At 50.4% G+C, this 21,435-nt stretch overlaps 1 protein-coding gene across 10 annotated transcripts in view; it reads right to left on the reverse strand.

Moving 5' to 3' along the window:
- ADGRD2 (adhesion G protein-coupled receptor D2) overlaps positions 1 to 15,456 on the reverse strand; it is a 30,217-nt gene extending 14,761 nt beyond the window's left edge. For 5 of the 10 annotated variants that reach the window (XM_054848898.1, XM_054848896.1, XM_054848891.1 and 2 more), the window contains exons 1-19: positions 14,052 to 14,533; positions 13,101 to 13,178; positions 12,950 to 13,013; positions 11,992 to 12,222; positions 10,607 to 11,260; positions 9,884 to 9,982; positions 9,307 to 9,392; positions 8,624 to 8,905; positions 7,191 to 7,302; positions 6,671 to 6,805; positions 6,242 to 6,362; positions 5,343 to 5,448; positions 5,008 to 5,063; positions 3,774 to 3,900; positions 3,558 to 3,664; positions 2,783 to 2,885; positions 2,013 to 2,166; positions 1,117 to 1,250; positions 368 to 483 (exon numbers count right to left, since the gene is read on the reverse strand). In XM_054848898.1, coding sequence (XP_054704873.1) covers positions 368 to 483; positions 1,117 to 1,250; positions 2,013 to 2,166; positions 2,783 to 2,885; positions 3,558 to 3,664; positions 3,774 to 3,900; positions 5,008 to 5,063; positions 5,343 to 5,448; positions 6,242 to 6,362; positions 6,671 to 6,805; positions 7,191 to 7,302; positions 8,624 to 8,905; positions 9,307 to 9,392; positions 9,884 to 9,982; positions 10,607 to 11,260; positions 11,992 to 12,222; positions 12,950 to 13,013; positions 13,101 to 13,148 — 2,735 coding nt within the window. In that variant the 5' untranslated portion in view covers positions 13,149 to 13,178; positions 14,052 to 14,533. Of the gene's footprint in view, positions 1 to 63; positions 222 to 367; positions 484 to 1,116; positions 1,251 to 2,012; positions 2,167 to 2,782; positions 2,886 to 3,557; positions 3,665 to 3,773; positions 3,901 to 5,007; positions 5,064 to 5,342; positions 5,449 to 6,241; positions 6,363 to 6,670; positions 6,806 to 7,190; positions 7,303 to 8,623; positions 8,906 to 9,306; positions 9,393 to 9,883; positions 9,983 to 10,606; positions 11,261 to 11,991; positions 12,223 to 12,949; positions 13,014 to 13,100; positions 13,179 to 14,051; positions 14,534 to 14,860; positions 15,289 to 15,340 lie in introns of those variants that run through there. The other 5 variants (XM_054848893.1, XM_054848892.1, XM_054848901.1 and 2 more) reach the window with 5 other exon arrangements.
- Positions 15,457 to 21,435: the final 5,979 nt, after the last annotated feature.

The raw sequence follows: 21,435 nt of genomic DNA on the forward strand, positions 1-21,435 counted from the left end.
CCAGACCCAAATTGTTGCTCCTGGTGATGCCAACGGGCCCAGGGTAGCTTTGATTTCAGCAGGCACTGCGAAGGGTCTCTTGTCCCAAAGTGTTGAGATTTTGGAGTGCGAGTGCACATGGAGTCCAGCACCGGGTTCCCCAGGCTGAAAGTGCTGGCTGGGCTTCTCAGTGGCACAGACATCAGAGCAGATAGACTGCCTCTGGGAGATGCACAGTGACCCTGGAGGAGAAAAATCCTTTCTGCCCTGACTCCCCAACTCATGGTCTTTCATTTTGCCAAGGCAAAGACTCTCACCTTAACAGTAATTCCACCATTTCACAGCCCGAGCAGCCACGGCTGGGAAAACCAGCCCCTTCCCTGCTCACCATATCTGTATTCCAATCTGGTTCTCCAGGCTGCTGTTGGGTGTCAGCATCTTCGATCTCCTGCGAGCGCTGGACACAGTCACCATCACCACCCGGCACAGCACGAAGGTGTTCACCTGCCAGAGAAGAGCCATCAGACCCAGTAACCTTCTGTAACCTCAACTACAGTGGGGTGAGTCTTTTCTTCTGGGAACTCAATAACTGTCAGAACTTGGGGAGGAATGTATCACTCCTGAGAAAGCAGTGAATAAAATACTTCATAGAGTTATCCACACATGTATGAAGTCTATAAAACTTATCTCAAAACTTCTCCTACAGAATGTCTTCCCTGTTAAGTGTCTACTCTGGACCCCTTAAATATTGCACCTTTTTCTGCTACTGTGCTGCCTAATGGTACTGATACTACTTCAGGCACATAGATGTTCCCATATGACAATCAGATATCTAGTTAAGGCAATGTCACAGTCAACCTACACATTTATCTACGTTCCTAATTTAACAGCCAATACAAGAACTGGTCAGCAAAATTTTCTTAAAGCACTTTTTTTCTATCAAACAGCTACTTTGGTTAAAGAGGTGTTGTGAAAGTATATATAAAGCATAACAAAAAGTCTCCAAAAGCAGCAGGCGCTATGAGCCCCACGAGCAAGCACCTTAGCTAGAGAAGCGCTGACACCCCTGACTCTGCAGTGCTTTCCTGAAACCAGACACGAAGGAATCACACCTTCCCGGCAGGTTTTGGCACTTACGGCCAGGATGAAGAGAACGGGCCCAACAAAGGCCCAGATGACATTGGTCTGAACATTCAGCCAGCAATGGTTGTCTGCCACATACTTGTTAAAGGAAGTTGCAAGGGTCACACCCACGATAACGACTGGAAGGCCTGTAGAAAAACACACATATTAAACCCCAGGAAAAGCAGAGATGACCCATGCAGGTCAGCTGTGCTCTAGACAATTGCTTCAAAACCCCCATGACCAGACACGCTCTGGTGTGAGCCAGCTTAGCCTCTGAAACCCCATGAGCAACATCAATTTACTGCAGCTGAAATCTGTCCCGGCTCTGCAAGGCCAGATTTATATGCTGTCAGCATCATTCTCCTAGGTATAAAGCATTCCAAGTCCTGATCAAAGCAATTTACTCCTTAGATTGCTTTTTTAACAAAATGGACAATCAAAACCAAAACAATCCAAAATATTTGCATGAGTTGCCCAATGTCCAACTAGGTGTGCATTTTGCAAGGAGTGCTGACCTAAAGTGATATAAAACTCAGCTTATTCAAATGACTTCTATGTCCCTAAAGGGCTCACTCAGAATAAAGAGTGCTTAGTCAGGAACATATTTATATTTTAATTACTGTCAGACAGCAGTAATGCTCTCCAAGAACAAGAACTTAGCATAAACTTCCTCCTCCATTTTTTGTATCGAACTCTTGGATTTACAAAAATAACAGAAATGCTTTTTAATTTATATTCTAAGACTGGCAATTTGACACATAAAGGTAAGAAAGGCTCTGCAGAGCAGTGGCACCCAGCTCTCACATTGAATCAAACCAAACATTTGGGAATCTCTCCTATCAAAACTTTTGCTAGACCAAAAATTGACACATCTTTCTGAGTGCCCAGTGCAGAGAAGTTGTAGGTACCCCAGCCTGTCACATAGTAGAACTTCATTCTCCTGTCTTCACTCATGTTGACTGCTACCACTTTGCTCCACAGGAGAAGCCCCTCTACCAGCATCCACGAAAAGGCTGCCATGAAGAAGAGATGAAGGCAGGCAGTGACCATGAAACACACCACCTGGAGAGAAAAGAAATCACACGTTGGTTCAGGAGGAGTCCTCTGGGAGCTTCTGAGTGTCTGTGGTCAGGAGGAAGGGAGCAACCTGCAAATTATGCCTCAGAATGTGCAGAAATGTATTTAAACATCCACAAGCACCAGGAAGAGTTCTTAAAATTGCAGCACATGAATAGCAACTACTGCAGCTCACACTCATTTCATCTGTGTGACCACTCAAACCACAGAAGAGGGAACTGATAGCACCTTTTTCTGCTGTTCTTGGACTTTTCTTGCAGGTCTCTCATCTCAGAGCTGCTTGATCCAGCCCTGGGATGTGGAAGAGGACACAGAAAGGGTCAGAACTTATGTTGCTGTTTTATAACTACTTACATTTCCTGAAGGATTTTTTGTCAGCAACAAACTGTCAGAAAAAAGAGGTGAATTTCCCTGACAGATTGCACAATGCATATATGCGTATCACCCAACACAGAGACACAATCCTTTCCTAGATGCAAGTTACAGGTAATTAGTGAAACATTAATAGAAGGGATTACACTTCTATTCCGTTTGCTCTGACAATAGTGCTTGAGCAGGCCCAGTCCCGCTGGCCGAACAGGACACCTTCTGGTGAGCTTACCTGGTTGGTCTTGGCCAGTTCGCTGAACATGAGCAGAGCTTCTGCTGCAGCTAGCGCAAAGATCAGGTTCTTGTGCACGGTTGTTCGTTCACTCTTGGGGACACTGAGGAAGGAGAGAGGGAGCCCTCAGCTGCCGTCAAATGAAGGGGTGCACGTGTTCTCACTAGTCCTTGCTGGGCTGTGAAGACCTGCCCGGGTGACCTGCGATCTCTCTGCTACTCACTGCACAGGCGACAGACAAACGCAGTGGGGGACAGCCCTGTTGTGCAAGCACTTGGTGCCGGGGATGCAGGCAGGTACGGCTGCTCGGACCTGGGCCAGTGCTCCAAGGAACAGGCAGCGAGGAGGAGGTGGAGGGAGCCACTGCCCTGCTCACAAGGCAGATTGCTGTGCTTGCCAAGTGACACAGAAGAGTTGGCAATTGAAGAAACAGTCTTTGCTCCATTTATTTTATAAAAAATAACTGTAGCAGAGCAGCTTTTATAGTAAACATTATTGGTCATTGATAAAAATCTTTCCATGGTCACTCAGGTGTGCACACAGCTCAAACCAGCATCTCCAGAGAAACAACCAGCACCGCACCCCCTCCCCAGCCAACAACAAATGCTGCCCTCCCTCCCCTCCGCTACCAACCACCAGTGCAGCTCCCCAGCCTCTCCCCACACACCTGCATCACCCCACAGTGACAAAGGATACCTTGTTTGTATACTTGTTCTGAAGCAAAATAGCAAACAAAAAATACAGAGAAGGCTACAAGTGCCTGGACTTTTCTTACCCAACTGCCAAGAATAAAATGAAGGTAACTATCAAGGCACAGAAGGAAACTCCACATCCAATAAAAGTCAAAGTCTGCAGTGTGAGCTCCTCCTTGGTGGTCCTCTGCTCCAAGCATGAAACAACAGGAGACACAAACCCCCCACAAATTAACCACAGGCTGCTCGCCGGTCTGGCATCCACCCCACAAGGCAGCAGAGAAAGGCTCCTCGCTTACCTGCATCTCGTACACCTGCAGCAGGACAGCAAAATTCGTGGTGTGGTTGCAAAAACAGGCAGTGGAATCCAGGAGAGATGTCACCACAGAGCAGCCAGCTGTGGACCACATCCCACCAGCATCTGAGCTAACATGCAGCAAAAAACAGAGAAAACACACAGAAAATACCATCCACTTCAACAGAAAGCCAAGGTATTAAGGGAATTTAATTCTCCCAGAAGCAGCAGAGTTGAAAGCAGGAAGAAGAGGATATCAGAGACAGGTCTTCATATGGACTTCCCTTTGGCTCATCCTGTGTCTCAGCAGATTTGCCTTATCCACCAGGCATGCACAAGAAAACAGGTCTAGTGTCAATGTGCGCATTAATCACTGCTTTAAAGAGAACTCAGTAATTGCATGGCTCTGGGAAGAGCTCCTTTTACAGCGCATTCACTAAGAGCACCACTGGACCAGGCACGTCCTCTCCATCAGCTTGGCCTGCCAGGTACCCCGTGCAGCTCCACCAGACTCCTGATCTTCAGGACAGAACAGCCTGTCTTCAGGCAGCCAGCATCTCTCTGCTGCCCGGGCAGCCAGCAAAGCTCCAGATCTGAATTCCCTGTGCAGGCACCAAGGCTGCAGCGGGTCAGCTCTGTCCTCACTGGCAGCACTGCCCCTCTGAGCCTGCCCCAGCACCACGGGAAGGTCAAATTCAGAGCAGGGCTAGTGGAACTGTGTGTGCAGTAACCCGCTGCTTCCGAAACCACCCTCTTCCCACCTTCCCCAAACTGATCCATGCCTGTTACAAGACTGGGACTCTAAGGAGGGTTTTTTTTGCACTTGAATGACTTAATTACCAATCCATAATATATCACAGTCACAGTGCTCTCACTGCGGTGACATTCAGCAAAAACACTCAATGCCAAGCAGTATTTATGAGGCTGGGAGTCTTGCATGTCTGTTGGGCTATATATCTTAGACCAACTCTTCTTTGTTGCAGGCAACAATCATAATTAACTAGGGCTTTCCATTTTAGTTGTATATACCTCATTAAAGGTCACTTGCTTGTGAGTGACTTTTCCAAAGGAAATCTTCCCAGGAGAGCGCCCTGCTCCAGCAGATAGAGGATGCCAGCATGAAAGCAGGCAAAGCATTACAGATCCCTACTCTTACCATTACACTTATATCATTATGTTTGGTTTTCCAGAGGAAATAAAAGCTCATAAATCTGGGGAGCCGAACTGAAACAAGGCACCTGAGGCTGAAGTTCCAGAAGGCGCAGATGGGCCCCACCAGCTTATTGGGTATGTCCTGCAGGCAGAGAGGGAGAAGAAGAGATTACACAGCCAGGCACGTACTGTATGCAGACTGATGCAGTTCACTCACTAGGCTGCAACAAGGGCTGTCAGCACAGGACAAACACCTCCCCAAGGGAACAGGAGTCAAGGAGAGAGACGTGGGCACGGGACACCCCTAAGTCCAAGACCTCTGGGGGCCTGGTGCTGAGGCTGGGCACAGCCTGCCAGGTCAAGCTGCATGATGCTGCTGGCGGGGAAGGCGGCTGGGAAGCACGGCCCCTCCTCAGGGTACCTGGACGCGGTGCTGCAGGCGGTAGTGCACAGAGGTGCTAATCTCCTGGTAGTCGCTGAGCAGAGCGGATGAGATCACAGCAGTGCCCACCGTGGTGCTCAGGTACCTGTCAGGGAAAGCATGCTGCTCACAGGCACAGGAACCACAAGATGTGCTCAGAAAACAGGCTCTCATGTTATACAAGACAGTTGGAGAGATCCAGAGCCACTTCTGGAGTGCTTCAGTGCCACCAGCAAAGGGCCTGGGCACAGGGCAGAAGGTGCCTCAGATTACCTGACAACCAGAAACCACCACCGCTGCCCCGTGACCGAAGAGGTGACCTACAGATGTGGCACTGGAGCATCCCAGCGGCCGGCAGCTGAGCAGCACAACGGCTGAGCCACAAGCCCAGCGAAGGAGCGGGGCGTGCGCTGGATGCGCGGGCTGCACCCCCACCTAGTGTTCAGAGAGCTCCGAGAGCAGCAGGGCGCTGCCCCCCGCCCCTCTGGGAGCCACCCCGACTCCAGGGGCCTCTGCCCCGGCCCGAGGGGACCCCGAGCAGCCCCCACAGGCTCCGTGTCCGTGTCCCGCCCCAGCAAGGCAGATAACCCCAGGAGAACCTGAGGCACGCAGAGGGGACCCCACGGTGCATCACGGCACGCAGGCAGCCCCACCGCGCAGCGCAGGCCAAGGTGTGCCAAGGGGCTCTGCCCCCACAAAGCACTGACCCCCCTTTCTGTTGTCCGGTCACCACACGCAGATTGGAGAAAGCAGGGGACAAGGACAAACGAGATGGGATGGAGCAGGGTGGAGGGGACCCCAAAATAGAGGCACTGAGAGATTCGGCACAGACTTTGAAATGAATTCTCTCGCGGTGCTAAGGGGGCAGCCCTGGGTGCAGGGGGGGCTGTTGCACTCACTTCTGCCCTCCATCAGAAGCAGTCGTGTCCTGGAAGACAGCACTGCTGCCAGCGCTGGACAGGCATCGCTGCAGGGAGCCATAGCCAAACCACATGTTTTTCATCGTGACTCTGCGGAGGCCTGCACAGAGAGAGCATCACAGGATGGGTGCAGGCGCACAGGGCAGCTCTGAACAGCCCTTGCTTCAGCACCACTGCCTTAATCTGCGGGGGTGATACTGGAGGTCCAAGGCACCCGCAGCTCCACGCTGTGCCTGTAGAGAGGCTGTACATAAACTCTCCCCCACAGCCCATCTCCCTTTCACCAAGGGCATCTCCTCCCCACATTTCTCCAGACCACGGGTGCAGGGTAAAGAGTTCCCGCCATTAGGGAAGATGGTGCATAAGTGCCATGGGGAGACCCAGGGAAGCACAGGCGTCATAACCTACCTCTGGCTTTCAGTCTTTGCATTTCTTCTGCAGGAACTTCAATGAGGTCGTGCCTGCCTTTCTCAGGGCTCTGGACCAGGTACGCCTCACTGCTTAGCTCCTGCCTGCTCAGCTCCAGCTTCCTGACCTCCATCCCTGTGGAAAGGGCAAAATCAGGTACTGAACCAGGGTTCAGCCTTCCTCCAGAGCTACTGCTACAGCGAAGTACCACAAGAACATTATAACCCCAGCCAGGACTCACAGCAGCAGCAGTCAGATCCCTTTCAGTGCAAACTATATGCTCAGGTTGTCTCCTGGACCCAAAAGTTTCTTACAATCCTCTTACAATCCACAGTGTGAGAGATGTCTCCCACGCTGTGACACTTTTGCATAAAGGAAATGGGGAGAAGGCCATCGGGTTAGCAACAGATGAACCAGAGGAGGAGAGGTGCCAGGAGTGGACTTGGACTGGGAACCAGATGGGATGACTAAGCTGTGTCCTGGTGAGACACTCTCCCCAAGCTCTGCCAGTGCCACTCACCGACACTCTTGTGCTGGACTGTGATCTTCGTCCTCCCTGCGGTCAGCAGTGGGGCTAAGTGTGACACCATTCTGTCGCAGAGCTCAACAACAGTCATGGGCCCTCCGATAACCTGCAAACACGGAGAGAGCAATGGAAATCAGCACCTGCACTGCCAGCTCACACTTCCCACGGCTCACAAGAGTTTTCTGAAATGCTTGGTCCTTGGCAGAAAAGAGAAGTTGGGACTCAAACTTTTGCTTCACTTTTTTTTTTTTTTATTTCTTCAATAAAGGATGTTCCCAGTTACTTCAGCACTGGAGATAAGACTGGCAATGAGATAAAAACTTGCTGGTCTTTATAAAAAGCCATTAAACCAGCATTGAAATAAATAACTAAATAAGCTTCTGTAGAGAAAGTACTGATTTTTTTAGACCTGACTCCTGATTTTTGCAAAGCGGTAGAACAACCATCCTCTCTTCCTGGAAAAGGTTTCATGCAAAAATAGACTCCACAGCTGGAAGGGTAGCAGGTGACCAGCCCCGTTACTCAAGGGTCTGCGTGTGGTGGGCAGCAGAAGTGCCACCCCTGTAGTACACAAACTCAAACCCTTTCTCCCTCAGCAGATATATCTGCTGCACCAGCTAAACTGGGTCAGAGCTGGTTTTATGCCACTACCAAGAAGCTGTGAGTAATTGTGGCCACGGAGACCTAAGCGATGAGGTAAACTTGAACTATTCAGCATCCTTTCATCTCTGGAGGTCCCTGGCTTGGTTCCTGGAGTGCTGGCCAGGCCAGACGCTGTCACACATCTCCCAGAGACAGGTGGCGAGCGCAGGCCGTACAACAGACACAAAAGACCCGCGCGAGAAGGGGAGAAGCCAACGGAGAAAATCCTGATGGGGGTGGGATGATGGAAATCCCTCACACAAAGCTTGACGGTGTTTTGAACAGCATGGGGGCTGATGACAGATAGCTCCTTGGCAGCTCACCCATGGAAAATACAACAAACCATAAGTGAAGGGCATTGCCCTGCCAGAGACAGCAGGGTGTGGGAGCAAGGAATCCACAAAGCACCGGGAATCTGCAAACTGTGTGTAATCCTGTAAATCCAGGCTGACAAAGTGGAGTAGCTTGAAGAGAGCTGAGACAACCACTGGAGGGGTTTGCAAGGAAGGCACCACTTGACTGCACTCGTTTGCAGAAAAACTTGTTTGCACTGCCAACAAATGAGGCGACAGTGAGACAGCTGGCCCTTATCTGAGCTGGCAAAGACACTCCGTGCCCATGCCTGCTGCATTTTCACAAGCTCCAGAATACAGCCAGAAAGGCTAGATGTGACCATGAAAGGACAGGTCCTCAGCCTGTGGTCAGACAGCAGGCCAAGAAGCTGCACACACAACAAGATGAACAGATGTGGCACACAGCAGCCAGACTGCTGGTGACACCGTTACCTGGCTGACTGATGACCATGTTTCAACATTCTGCTCTTCCAAGATTAACTCGGTCACTTCCACGTAATACTGGCCCAACTGCTCCAACATCTCCAGCTCCTCTCCCTCCTGGACTTCCACATCAGAAACTTGCTTTAGTAATTGAAGCACCGTAAGGAGGTCAGATGACTCCAGCACAGGTGTCTCTCCTTCCCTCAGAACAGTTGCCAAGACATCAAGAGCACCAAGAGCAACAGAGAGGTTCATGTCTTGGACATCACTTGTGAAGACGTTCTCAGGAATCTGCCATGGAAAAGATGGTTTAGTTCAGTGCCGAGCCCTGATTCTGCCTGATCATCAGCTACGCCTTGGCAATGCCCTGCATGTCCTAGCTGTTGTGAGGACACCTGCATGGCCAACCAGACATATCTTAGGGGAAGAAGATTTGCCTTGACATTTTGAACTCTCTTGTCCAGCAAGTCAACCTCAGTGAGAGGAGTCAACCTGAGGCAACACTTTGCTTGTTTGATCATAGCACGAGTTACAGCTGTATTGGCCACACTCTCCGACAGCAGCTCAGAAGAGGCCACAGGCATAACTTCTGCCAAAGTGACCCCAAACACCAGTAGGTGCCAGCAAGTCCTCCCCAACAGCTCCTGCCTGCTCCCGGTGTCAGCTGCCACTGCTGGGGTCGCAGGACTCACCACAGTCCTCTCTGCAAGTGTGTTCACACGGCTGGTAAGCGAATGGCTGGATTCCAGCTGAGCTTTTTTCAGTTGCCAGTATGCATCTGAGAATAAAGGAAAAGCATAACCATTGCTGTGGTGTCTAGCGGTGTGGTTAACACATGCCACGTTGAAAGCCTGGGGAATGGTCCTCAGATGGCGGGGAAGTTTGTAGGACAGTCAGGACAAGGAGACTTCACAGCTGTATTTTATTTCTAGTACAAGATCCCATCTGGAGAGACAGTCTAACACTTCTTTTCTGCCTCCTCCCCATGTCCCCCTGGCCAACGAGTCTGGAGATGCCTGGATTGGGAGGCACTCTGCAGCATTGCATCCAGCAGCCATGTAATGTCTACAAGCACTGCTTAACTGGAGAATAGCAAAATAACCTGTCAGAGTGCATGCAACTGCAGCAAAGTCACAGCTACACCATGTTTTGCATGCAATCTCTTCAGAGCAGACACGAGGCCTCCCCATCACTGGCCATCATCCTAGCTAGGACCTCCAGGAGTGAATGCTGTGGAAGTAACGAATAAATAAATAACAGATGCTGTACCCTTTCTGTAGCGACAGATGAAAGGCAAAGACTGCAAACAAGATGCGTAACTGAATCCATTGCTGCCAACTTCAAAAACTCGGCATTCCTCAACAGGCCCTGTGGAAACACACACAAACAGGAGGCCCACGTTCCCCAGAGACATGCCATCCCCAAGCAGGTATCACGTTTCCTGCAAGCAACCCACAAGCCCCATTGAAGACAAAAGCTGCGAACTGCTCCTTAAGCAGAGCAGGGACTGGGCTCAGAAACTGCTTCTGATGCGACCGGTAAATACCCTCCGGGGGCAACCCAGAGGAGGTGGCAGTGCCAGGTCAGTGATTTATCAGTAATGTCACACCAGGCTGGCTGAGAGACAGATCCCTCCTCCCAGCAGAGCATCCAAGCATGGGGTGTGCAAACCCCAGGAAACAGCATCACTGACAAGTAAGCCATTTCTCTCAGTAAACGAGAAAGCCTGTCATTAGCCCAGGACATCTGAAAAGCTGTGTTTGCTAGGGTCATGGCAGGGGTCTTCAATGACCAAGGGCTTAGTGATGACCGTGCCTTTAAGTACAATTTGGAAACTGCTCAGCCCAGCTCTGAATCTGCTTGCGCTTCCCTTCCTGAAGGAGAAGCATCATTCCACAAACTGCACCAAATTCCCTTGCTTCTCAGACAGTCCCTGCGTGCTGACCCCCTGCTGCAGGAGGGGGCTGAAGCAGCGAGGGGAATCAGACTTACCTGGGCAAAGAAACTGTGCAGTCACTTCCTGAACAGTGCTTTCAACCTCCAGAGCATTGGAGCTCCACCCAAATACAAGGTCTTGCTCTACCACCCAACATGACCGAATTTTCTCAATCTGCTCCGCGCTGAGGACTCTCTGCCAGATGTGCAAGTCGGTGATGTTCCCACTGAAGGACTCTTTCTCCCTGAAGGTGCCCCCCAGCGAATCTTGATCCTGCCCAATGATGAAAGTCCCCTGGCCATAGATGGCCTGGGGGGCAGAGGGCCCCACAGCACACAAACCGCTGGCTGATGCCCTCCTTTTACCGTCGGCATAGATGGCCCAGGTCCCGTTTTCCTGCTGCCAGGTCACACAGAAGTGATGCCACTGTCCATCAGCACGGAACATGGGCAGGTATGGGGAATGGTGCCCGTGGACTATGAGAGCAAATCGAACAAAGCCTTCCTCGTCGACAAAGCCACGGAGCTGGAACTCATTAATAAAAGCTGGCACAGCATAGGAGAAGATGGTAGCGATCTCCTGGGTCCTGGTGTCCCACTGCAGGTGGGCGCAGGCTGTGACAGCAGGCAGTGCTGGGAAGTCAGAGAGCACCTTCACGTATTTTGTGTCTGTTTTGTCTCCGAACACCAGGACTGGTACAATGTGGTCCCCTAGAAGGAGAAATTCCAGCCAGCATAAAGGAAGAAGCATGGGCCAAAGCCTGCTCATCTTCTACTGGGATGAAACCATCATTTTCATTTGCTTCCTACTCAAGCCAAGAACTCATGGACCCTGCAGGCAAGGACATCCTGTAAGCAAGCAGCAAGGCTTCTGCTTCTCCTGTGCCTGGCGAGGATCAGGAAGGCAGGCAAGCTGAGATTGCATCATTTCAGCAAGTGTAATTCAGAGAAACTTAGGTTTCTAGCAAATGCATCTGGAAGGAACAGCATGTTCCCAAGCATCCCATGCTATAGCAACCAAGAGCATAGCCAAATAACGCCTTTGAGGCATCTGCCATGCGGTGCCTTGCTGCTGGGGAACGCCCGTCCCCCTGGTCCCATCTCTAACATCATTGCTCTGCAGGACCCGCAGGTCACCAACAGTGAGGCTGAGGAAAGTCAGACCTGCTTCACAGGGAGATGGCTCAGGAGGACAGAGCAGAGCAGCCCCTTTGCAACTCCCCGCTGCTGCAATGCATTAAAAAATCTTGACAGTGATCGGGCGGCTGATGTGCTGGGATCACTGTTGTTCTGTCAGTCCCAGCTTGTGACTGGAGGCTCTAGGTCTTACCACAGTGACAATAAAAAAATGAGTGGCACCTTTTTCAGTCAGTTTAATTTTTCAGATGGAACAGATCCAGCAGTGAACATGTTTCAAACAGTCCAAGCCCACTTATACTCACGTCTCCATTTCAGTTTGTGCAGGACACCATCCCTTTCGTTTAGCCAGACAGAGCCTCTGATGTGGTGGGACTGCAGCAGTTTGCTAAAGGAAGCTTGCTCACTGTCCTGGGGTTCAAACAGCAATTGAGCAAAGTGGTGTTCACAGTATCTGTCTGCATGCCACCAGTCCAAAGCAGTGGCCACATATTCGTACATGTGTCTTGAGGTCTCAATTGTGACAGGAGCAAAACCTGGAGAAAGACACGCACAATCTGGAGAAACAGAAAGCCTCTCCAACCCTCTCCTGTGCCACGTACACTACAGGGGACAGGCTCTTGCAGCATCCCTGAGCATTTACTAATACTGCCTGGTGCACCCCAGAGGAGCTGAAGGCAGGAGCTCATTTCCGTATTCAGCCCTTGGGATGTTCAGCAGGCACAGTGTGACAGAAAAGTCCAGACTATGCTGGACTTAAAACGAGGGACATCTGGAGCCTGCTCACAAACTGAATCGCCGGCATAGGGCTGGCGCTGAGCAAACTTCTGTGAGACACCCAAACCCATGCCGAGCTCAGTCTGAAGAAAAAGCTCACTGTGGTACGCCCAGGGATTGCCCTCAGGGTAGCTTGTTCAAAGCAGATACGTGCAAGCAAATTTTCTCATTTTATCTCCATTTCCCAGCTCCTACCAACTTCTGCATTTGCAGATGCAATTTGCAACCACAAAATAATCTGTTCTGTTCGCAGTTACAGCAGCACAAAGACTAGCAGCTGAGCAGTGCTTACCTGATTTTAGACAGTAATTTCAGAGTTAGTCAAGCAAGTATTTAGCTATGCAAATACAATTTCAGGCACAAAATATGGTACTGGAAAAAGTTTCTTTATCTTCGTTTCTGCCACTGGACACCTTTTAATGTGTTGTTTCTCTGTGCTGAATATTGCTTATAAAAACACACAGAAGTGCTGATAAAAACACTAACCTTTAGAAGTCTGATTCTTGGCAAGGGCTGCAAAGGCAAAGAGACTCCTGGACAGACTACCGACCTGTTGGAAAGGATGTTTTATAACATTCATATAAAGCGTTAATATTACCTCAAATACTCAAATTATAAAATTTATTATAAAACTCACCAGAAAGCTGAAGAACCAAGAATCAGGTCTCAAATCTCTCCTAAACATGCTGACCAGCTGGCAAGCTTTCACCCTTTGCTAGAATAAACAAAATATTACTAGAGATGTGCTGCAGAGACAGAAACATCCTGCAGAAAGCTAGTTCTCAGACAAGGCTGCTTTCCTTGGAAAGTCATGAATCAAAAAGGAGAAAACTATTCTCTCTGAAATACCTGTCCTGGGTAGTATGCTATCAAAACAATTCTCAGTTCTTCTTAAAGAACTCAAGGTCTCAGTTTAACATTTGTTTCCAGGATACAGAATAATTAATCATAAAACATATACAGATGTGTGATATTAATAGACAGGCAAGTTAGCAGAGCCTCTTTATCTGCATTAACTAAATAAAAAAGCCATCATAAATCGCATTGTTAAACAGCGTCAAATCACTGGCAGCTTTTCTCATTTCTTTTTAAGCCTGCAGAAACACAGCACCAGAACAGATCCTGCAGAGCAGTAAATCCAGCCTCCATGAGCAGCGTCTGAGCACGCAGCTCAGTACCAGGGAGCCATCCCGCAGAGCTGCCCAACATCAGGACTCACCACCTCGGCTCTGGCAGAAGGAAAGCTTGAGTGCCTGGCCGTATAAAATCTAGTAAAGTCATAGATGTGGTATGTAAAGACACAAACATGGAAACCAGCAATGTGATCTGCAATGCAAACACATCCTAACACTGTCTCTTGGCACGGACACTGCCAGCCGTAATTTCTTTGCTCTCAATGGGAGTCTCCTGTGTGCACAGCACAAGCACACATTTAAGCACTTTGCTGCTAAAGGGACCAAGAAGATCAGTTCTGAAGCCTGGACTCTAAACACGTTCACAAACAGTCTTCCAAAGTTCAGCAGTGACTTTATAAACACAGAGCACAGCTCCAAGCCCTAGGGAGAAGTACGTTTGGCTCTGCGCTCACCTGATCGGTGTGTGACCCACGGGCCCGCGGAGCCCAGCGCCGTGCCAGCAGGCCAGCACCACCAACCTCCCGCTCCCCGACCTCTGGCCCCAGGGCCGGGTCTTCACTTTTCCACGGAGGTCCCTGAAGATGCTACCACAGGAAATCTGGAACACGGTCTTGGCAGAAAAAATAGGGCAGCGAGGGAGTTCCTAGTGATCCGGCCGGCAGCGAGGGTCTAATAACGCACTGGGGAGCCCGGGGAAGGGGCAACCTCCGGCAGAGCCGCCGGCAGGACGAGCCCGAGCGCCGGGCTGGCAGCGGGAGCGGGCTGGGCTGCAAAGCACAGCTCGGGGGGGCTGGCAGCGCCGACGGACAGGGGGTTCCCGCGGCCGCTCCGCTCCCCTCCCCTCCGCGGGGCCACCGCGCCCGCGCCGCGCTCCGCACTCTGCTCCGCACCCCGCGCCCCGCCCCGCACCCCGCAGCCGCCCGGCAGCACGCCCAGCCGCCCAGCCTCCTCCGTGCCGGCGCCTCGCCCCCCGCAGCCCCGCTCGGCTCCGCTCGGCTCCGCGGCTCCCCCGCCCCGCCAGCGCCGGGCCCCCCTCCGCGGGCACGGCCGGGCTGCGCGGCGGCACGGAGGGGCAGCGGCAGCGCGGGGCCGGGCTGGGCCGCGCGGGCGGCGCCTCGACGGCGGCACTGAGCCCCCGGGGCGGTGCTGGGCTCGGGCACCCCCTGCACCCCCAGCCCCACCCGCACCCCCGGCCCGGAGCGGCTCCGCCAGTGCACCCCACTCCCGCCGCCCTCGCCCCCGCTAACGGCGAAGCACTCACAATCCTCCCCGCTCCGCAGCCCGTGCTAGCAGCGCGGGGGATCTTCGCAGGGAATCAGTTCTCCATGGAAGTCCCCGATAAAGCTTTCCAGGAAATCTGGAACGTGGTCTTGGCAGAAAAATCGGGCGGTGGGGGAGTTCCCGGGGATGCTCACAGCAGCAGGAGTCTGATACCAGCGTGCTCAGGCGCGCAGGTGAGCAGGTCAGCTCTGGAGGAGATGTCTGGGAGGACAGACAAAAGACCCGGGCTGATACAATGAGCAGGGGCAGGGATGAAAGGCAGAGTCGAACCCGCACCTCCAGCGTGTCCCAGTGCGATTTGCTCGCAGAGCAGCTTCAGAGTTCTGGCGTTTCCTCAAGCCCGAGCCCATGGCAGCCCCAGGGAGGACGTGAAGGCTGGAGGGTCCAGGCCACCTCCATGGGCCAGCAGCGCTCCCCGCCTCACAGAGCAGAGCTGCTCTTGTGATTGATGCCCACTCACTTTTTCCACAGCAACAGGCACACGGTTCCCACTCCTCCTCTCCAAGTGAATGCTTGAATCACACCATGGATTCACGGGCAACTGGCTTTTGTTCTTCAGGGTCTTCGTCCGGGAATGAAGGCAATTATCACATCCCAGCGCCTCTGCTCGCTGCAATAAATCTCTCATAAAAGAATGGACCTTTGAGGCAGCTGCTCCAGGCTGCTTAGTCACCACTGCCAGTTGGAAACGGCCTGGCACTCACCAACAGCGCGGCACGCAGCGCCAAAGGCTTGCGAAGCAGTGTGGCAGCACCGGGAGAGGGATCTGCAATTCGCTGCCATTTGGCCAAAACTGGATCCTACTCCTTTGGTGATGGAGGGAGCAAAGGGTGTGAGACAGACCCCAAGTTTACATCAAAGATCTTCAAAGGAAAAGTGCAAAATGTTTTTCAAACTTATGGCTGGATTAAGTTTAATGACAGTTATGAGTTCCCCAGCAGATATAAACTATTCTCTTTATGCCCATGTCTTCAACAGAATTAAACCTTTTGCAACAGCACTAAATGCAGTTGTCTGGTAGCATTAGAAATGGAATCCAGCCCATAGCCTCCAGCATCATTCCTCTTTTCTATACCACACAAATAAATCATCCTCTGTGCACATGCAGAAAGGTGAAGAGAAGTTTCCTGTGCTCAGTGAATGCCACCTGAGTTTCTAACCTCACATACACGAGTTCTTTAGATTTAAATGTGAACTAACTTCCATAATCACACACTGAACTTCCAAATAAGACTTGATGCTTTGGCTGGCATCAAGGACGGCTCTAGAGACTCTGGCAAGAACACTTCACTGGTGTTTCAAAAGAAAGGTCACAGCAGGTGGAAGCTAATAGTTGGCACCTAATTGTCCTTTCACCTAAAATCACACCTAAAAGGCCCCAAAGAGCGCAGTCTCCTGGGCTGCTGAGCAAGTCCAGAAAGCGGGGTCCAGTGCCTGGGCTGCTGGACACTTCCTTTGGACCCCTCAGCTCTCCGGAGGATTTCCTGCAGCCACATGCGCACGTGGGCACGGCCACCTGTCTGCTCCTTGCCATGGCAGCAGAGTCGTCACCACCAGTGCTGGTAATTCGTCATTGTATTGGCACTAATTCCCACTAAGCAAATATTCTAGCCAGTCAGCTGTCTTCTTAACGCAACTGCAGTTCCTGAAGTCAGCCTCCATTCATACATCTCAAAATAAATTAGAAATAACAGAGTTCTTAGAGTTAAGAGATGTCCATCTAGTACAAGAAGACCTTGGCAAGCAGATATATGACCTTGGGATGGCTAGATGGTAAAATCTCAATGTAGTTTTAGTGCCTGTAAATCTCGCTAATAAGCAGCTGAGCAAAGGGCAAATCGTGTTGCGTGGTTTGGGTGATCCTGTCACTCTGGGTTAGCTTATTTTTTAAATAGGTTGCAATTCTGTTTACATGCAGTCAATTTAAAAAATAAGCTCAGGTGCATTTTAAGAAGTGTTATCCTTACCAGTTAGTAAACCCTGATCTGCCACCCTCCAGGCACATCTTTCACACAACCCTTGGAAAAGCTTCCCAGCACATGGGCTAGCAACATGTTAATCTTTATAAATCAAATATTTGCCAAGTGGAGTAGAAAGCCATGTGCCTAAGCAAGATGCATTGAAAAATGGAACAAAGCGCTGTGTGTGTCAGAGATCACTAGGTCGTGTTGCAAGCCTGTCCCTTGCAGAGTTATCCTTCAAAATAACATTTCCCTAGCCCAGCTGTAGATGTTATTCTACTCCAGCATTTGTTTTTTCCCACTTTTTACTGCACTAAACTGACCCTCTTTCTGACCCAGCTCCTCCTCACGGAGTTTAATGTCACCCAAACTTTGAATTAGAGTCAGTTCTGAGCAGAGACAGGGCTTGTCAAGCGTTGACTTAGGAGGTATCGGTAGAAGTGCTGGGGCTGTGAAAGTACGTCACACGCCTGCCGTATCTCAATTATTTTAGTTTCACACATCTGAAAATTTCAAAAGTTGCTGTTTGGTGCTGATGCCTCACACTGATACCAGCGCTGTGGCTGCTGCACAAAGCTTCCTTGGTACCCTTATTTATTTGCATATGGGTGTTTCTTTGCTTCTGCAAGGGATACTTCTGTTGTAGGGGTTGGAAGGAATAGAAAGCACAGAGCCTCCATCCTAATAAACCATCTTCAACTGTCCAACTACTTATGATTCAGAAAGAAGAGTGGAGCCGTTGCTGCTTCTCTCTTGGCCAATGCCGAGTACCTGAAAGGGGGCAGTTGGGCTGTTTGTGAGTGCACAGGTAAGAATTTGAGCCTTCTGCTGCCTATAATTCAGGCACTTCCTTGCAGAGTGCAGACAGAGCCCAGATGTCCCTCACATGCAGAAACAAAAACTCCAAGCTGCTTCTACAGGGCCAAAACACTTCTGCTTTCCAGTTCCACCAACACAGCCTTCCACCAAATGCCATCCACCTCAGCATAAGGGCATTGTAAACGGGCAGTTTGTAACTTCTGCAAATAGAAGTCTGGCAGACTTACGGCTGAGAATGGACAGTCTGCCACTGAAACAGGAACAGGACTCATGGATTTCTGAGTGCGTTCTCAGCCTGTATATTTAACACATCCCTGGAACAGACACCTCCGTGCTAAAGCTCCTCTCCTTTTCCTTCCCACACCCCTGAGATTCCCATGTGTAAAGAGAAACAGGAGCTTGCTGTCCCATGAACTCCAGCCGGCTGAAAGGCTGCTGGCTTCTGCTCCTGCAGGACCTCCAGGTCAGCTCTCCCAAAGAAGATTCATCAGTATTCAGGAAGCAATTAACATTGCATCGCAGTGATCCGGTCACGGCACAACTTCCCGCTGTTCCAGCTGACAGGGAGACATTGGTCCAGGACATCCCATGTCTGTCACTCCAAGCAAACTGTTAACACACGTTATCCCTCACACACGGATCAAGCTATCCGAAGCGGCAGTGCCTGGAAAAATCTGGACAAGTCTTCCACCTGCTCTGGACAAAGTCACAGCATCACCACCTAACCTCCATGCACACATTACCCAGAAGACCGGCCTGTAGCTACGCAGCAACCACTGACCAGCCAAGCTAGCTAGCAGCAGTCATTAAGTGCACAATTTGCTCTTTGGACTTGGATCATGGATGCAATTTCACATTCACAGCTCTGCAGGAGACCGACACAGAGGACACGTGTTCAGGCTAATTCTTCAGGTTTCCAAACAAGCGTTCTTATTCTGCACACTAAAGGTCTATGCTGATTTGCTTTTATGGCCAGACACGTGTCTGTTTGGCAATCCCATTATTTGTCTAGTTCTCTCAATTTCCTCTCCCCCTCTCCTTTCAAGTGTGTCACATCAGGCTTGACCAAACTTCCTGATGCTACAAGCTTCACGTCAAGAGTGTGATCCATCAGGGATATGTCCCTCAGGAAGCTGAGGGGACAGGGCACCAGTTCATGGGCAGGAAGAGCAATACCTCCCTGAGGGGACAGAGTGACCCAAGCACATAGGTCTCAGGAGCCTGTCTGTACTGGTCACCTCCTCGCACCACAAACCGCACAATTCACCCCACGGTCCTCACCCCGCCATGCCCCCATTAGCAGCAGCGTGGCTTGCCTTCAGCACACGAGTCGCACCTTGCATAGGAAGCTGTGCAAGAGCTCTGCAGTGAATATCTGTGTCTCCTCTCCCTGTTTTGTGCACTGCTGGAGGTACAGTGTGGGATTGATTGCTGAAGACCAACAGCTGATGCTACTTTGTGGCATATGGCAGTCATGTTATATGTCTGGGGAGATGGAACTGATAGCAAGGAAAGGATTTTCATAATTTACCTTTGTGGCTTTCCTGATGCCTGTGAGTTGGAAGAACTCCTGCGCCAGCAGAAAAAAGTTTGAGACTTGCTGACCAAATTAGTTTATTCTAATAGCGTGCTCTACAATGGCTGAGGTGTAGTTTCGGTACTGGTCACAAGAAGCAGCTGAGACCACTTGTGTTGCTGCATTGTTTTCAGGGCCTTTGTAGGGTTGGTAATTTGGGAGACTTTTAAACATTCGGAGTGCCAAGTATGGAGTATTTCCCAGGGCTTAAAACTTGCATTAGTTGGGTAAAAAATCTATTCCATGGATGCTGGTGCTTAGTCCCAGTCCTGGCTAAGCAAAGCAGAACTCCCACTGCGGGTCCAGTGCACAAAACCCCACTCAGTGTTTATTTCCAGTCATACTCTGCTGACAACTACAAGACATCTCAGCTGAGAAGAAAGTCTTTCCTCACAACCCCAGGCTTATATTTCTAAGGCCAACGATCCTATTCCAGTGGTATTTTGCTTTCTAGACTTGTTTGTAGAGTTAGATTTAACCAGGGGTTTATTTTGTTGGTTTTGTTTCTTAAATGCCCCAAAGTCTCAGTGAGGTTTGTTTCAACAATCTCTTGCGGACACGCCGGCCTTAATCTCACTCTTCCAGGCCCTTCTTATTGTCTGGGATGAAAGCACAACGCAGAGCCTCCTCTGCTAATTGCCAGCTTTATGTTTCCTGCTGACAGGGGTATTGTCTGGAGGAACAGACCCAATTGTGTCCCTGCGCAGTAGGGCATCAGCTGCTGATATTACAGAGCCTTTCAGGGGAGCTTGGGCACGGCTGGTTATTTAGTGCCATCATTTATAACAAATCTGTGTAGCCTAGAAACTTTTAATAGAAAAAATAGGACCTGCCTTTATTATTCATCTTCGTTTTTTTCTCAAGCTACTAACTACTCCTAAATCTCCCATCCTCCTACCAGCAAGACAAGGCATTTGGTTCTGATGCTCTTTGAAACACTAAATCTCTCTGATATCCTTTTTCCATAGTTTTCTAATAAAGAGGTTTTGTTGGTTTAACCAGACACCCACTGTGGATCTACCTCAACCTGTAATCACAGCAAGCAAAAAGTTTGCAAACTATTATTCCTGTGTGGTGCACTCTGAAGCAATGGGACGAGTCGATATGCACGGGCTCGGATTCACAAATATCACGGAGAGATGGTTTATATCCTCCAGAGAGTAACAGCCCTGAGGCAGGGACCTCGCTTCGGGGGACAGTGACTCCGCGCCTGCTTTATCAAGGAAAAAGAGGGGCTCTGGTGCTCAGACGGAGTGCGGAAAGGCAGCAGCAAGAGAGCTCCTGAGAGATGAGAGGGAAAAGTACAAGAATAATATTAGACCCAGATTGCATCTGTCTTTCCCATTTTTCACATTAAAGGGTAAAGCTTTCCATACGCGACTGTTGCACAACAGCGGAGCTCCAGCCAGCACTGCAGCACCATGCGACCAGAAACGCCACAGACCGTGAAGCAGATGGCCCGAGTTCTCGCTGCAGGAACCTGGCAATAGAGAAACCATCTCTTTCCTGGATTTAATCACGTCAGTCACAAGACAGGAGGGGAAGGTCTACAAACAACTGGCATAAGCAGTTCCACATCAATTTACAGGAATACAGATGTTGAGAAAGAGGAAGCGTGTTGTGTCTGGCTGAGCCCTGGGTGCCACCGCAGTTTTGGAGCAGTGTTTTGGTCAGACTAACACAGGCCTCTGCAAGGTGGTTTCCCCTTATTTCTGGTCTCTGCCACACTGTGCAACATCAATACGTGCATCCAATAACCTGTGCCTACACGCAGATATCGTGCCAAGGAGCACGAGCAGCCCTGAGGGACACAGTGGTCCCCTGGGGCCATGGTGCATCCTTGGAGACCCTCCCTGGGCTGGCCATGGAGTCACCCCACCTCCCTGCAGTATGTGCTCTTGCCCAGCAAAGCAGACCTACCCCCGGCCCCCCCCCAAAGAATCTTTAAAATACCTTGTGGCTATTTATACAAAGCAACAGTGAGTGGTAAGAAGAGTAATTATGGCTTTTATAGCTTAAAAGGGATGTGAGGCTTTGCTTCCACCAGGTAGAGAGTGAAGCTTTTTCCCAGTGCCAGGTAATTAATTAATCCTGTGAGGCTGGAATGATCAGTTCAGCAGTTGATCAGCTGCTGTCAGTATCTGAGCTACTCTGTTTTACCTCTAGGATGTTCGGTGGTTCCTGTTGTGATCCCAGGGA

The sequence above is a fragment of the Grus americana genome, chromosome 20 (assembly GCF_028858705.1).
Source record: "Grus americana isolate bGruAme1 chromosome 20, bGruAme1.mat, whole genome shotgun sequence".
Lineage (NCBI taxonomy): Eukaryota > Metazoa > Chordata > Aves > Gruiformes > Gruidae > Grus > Grus americana.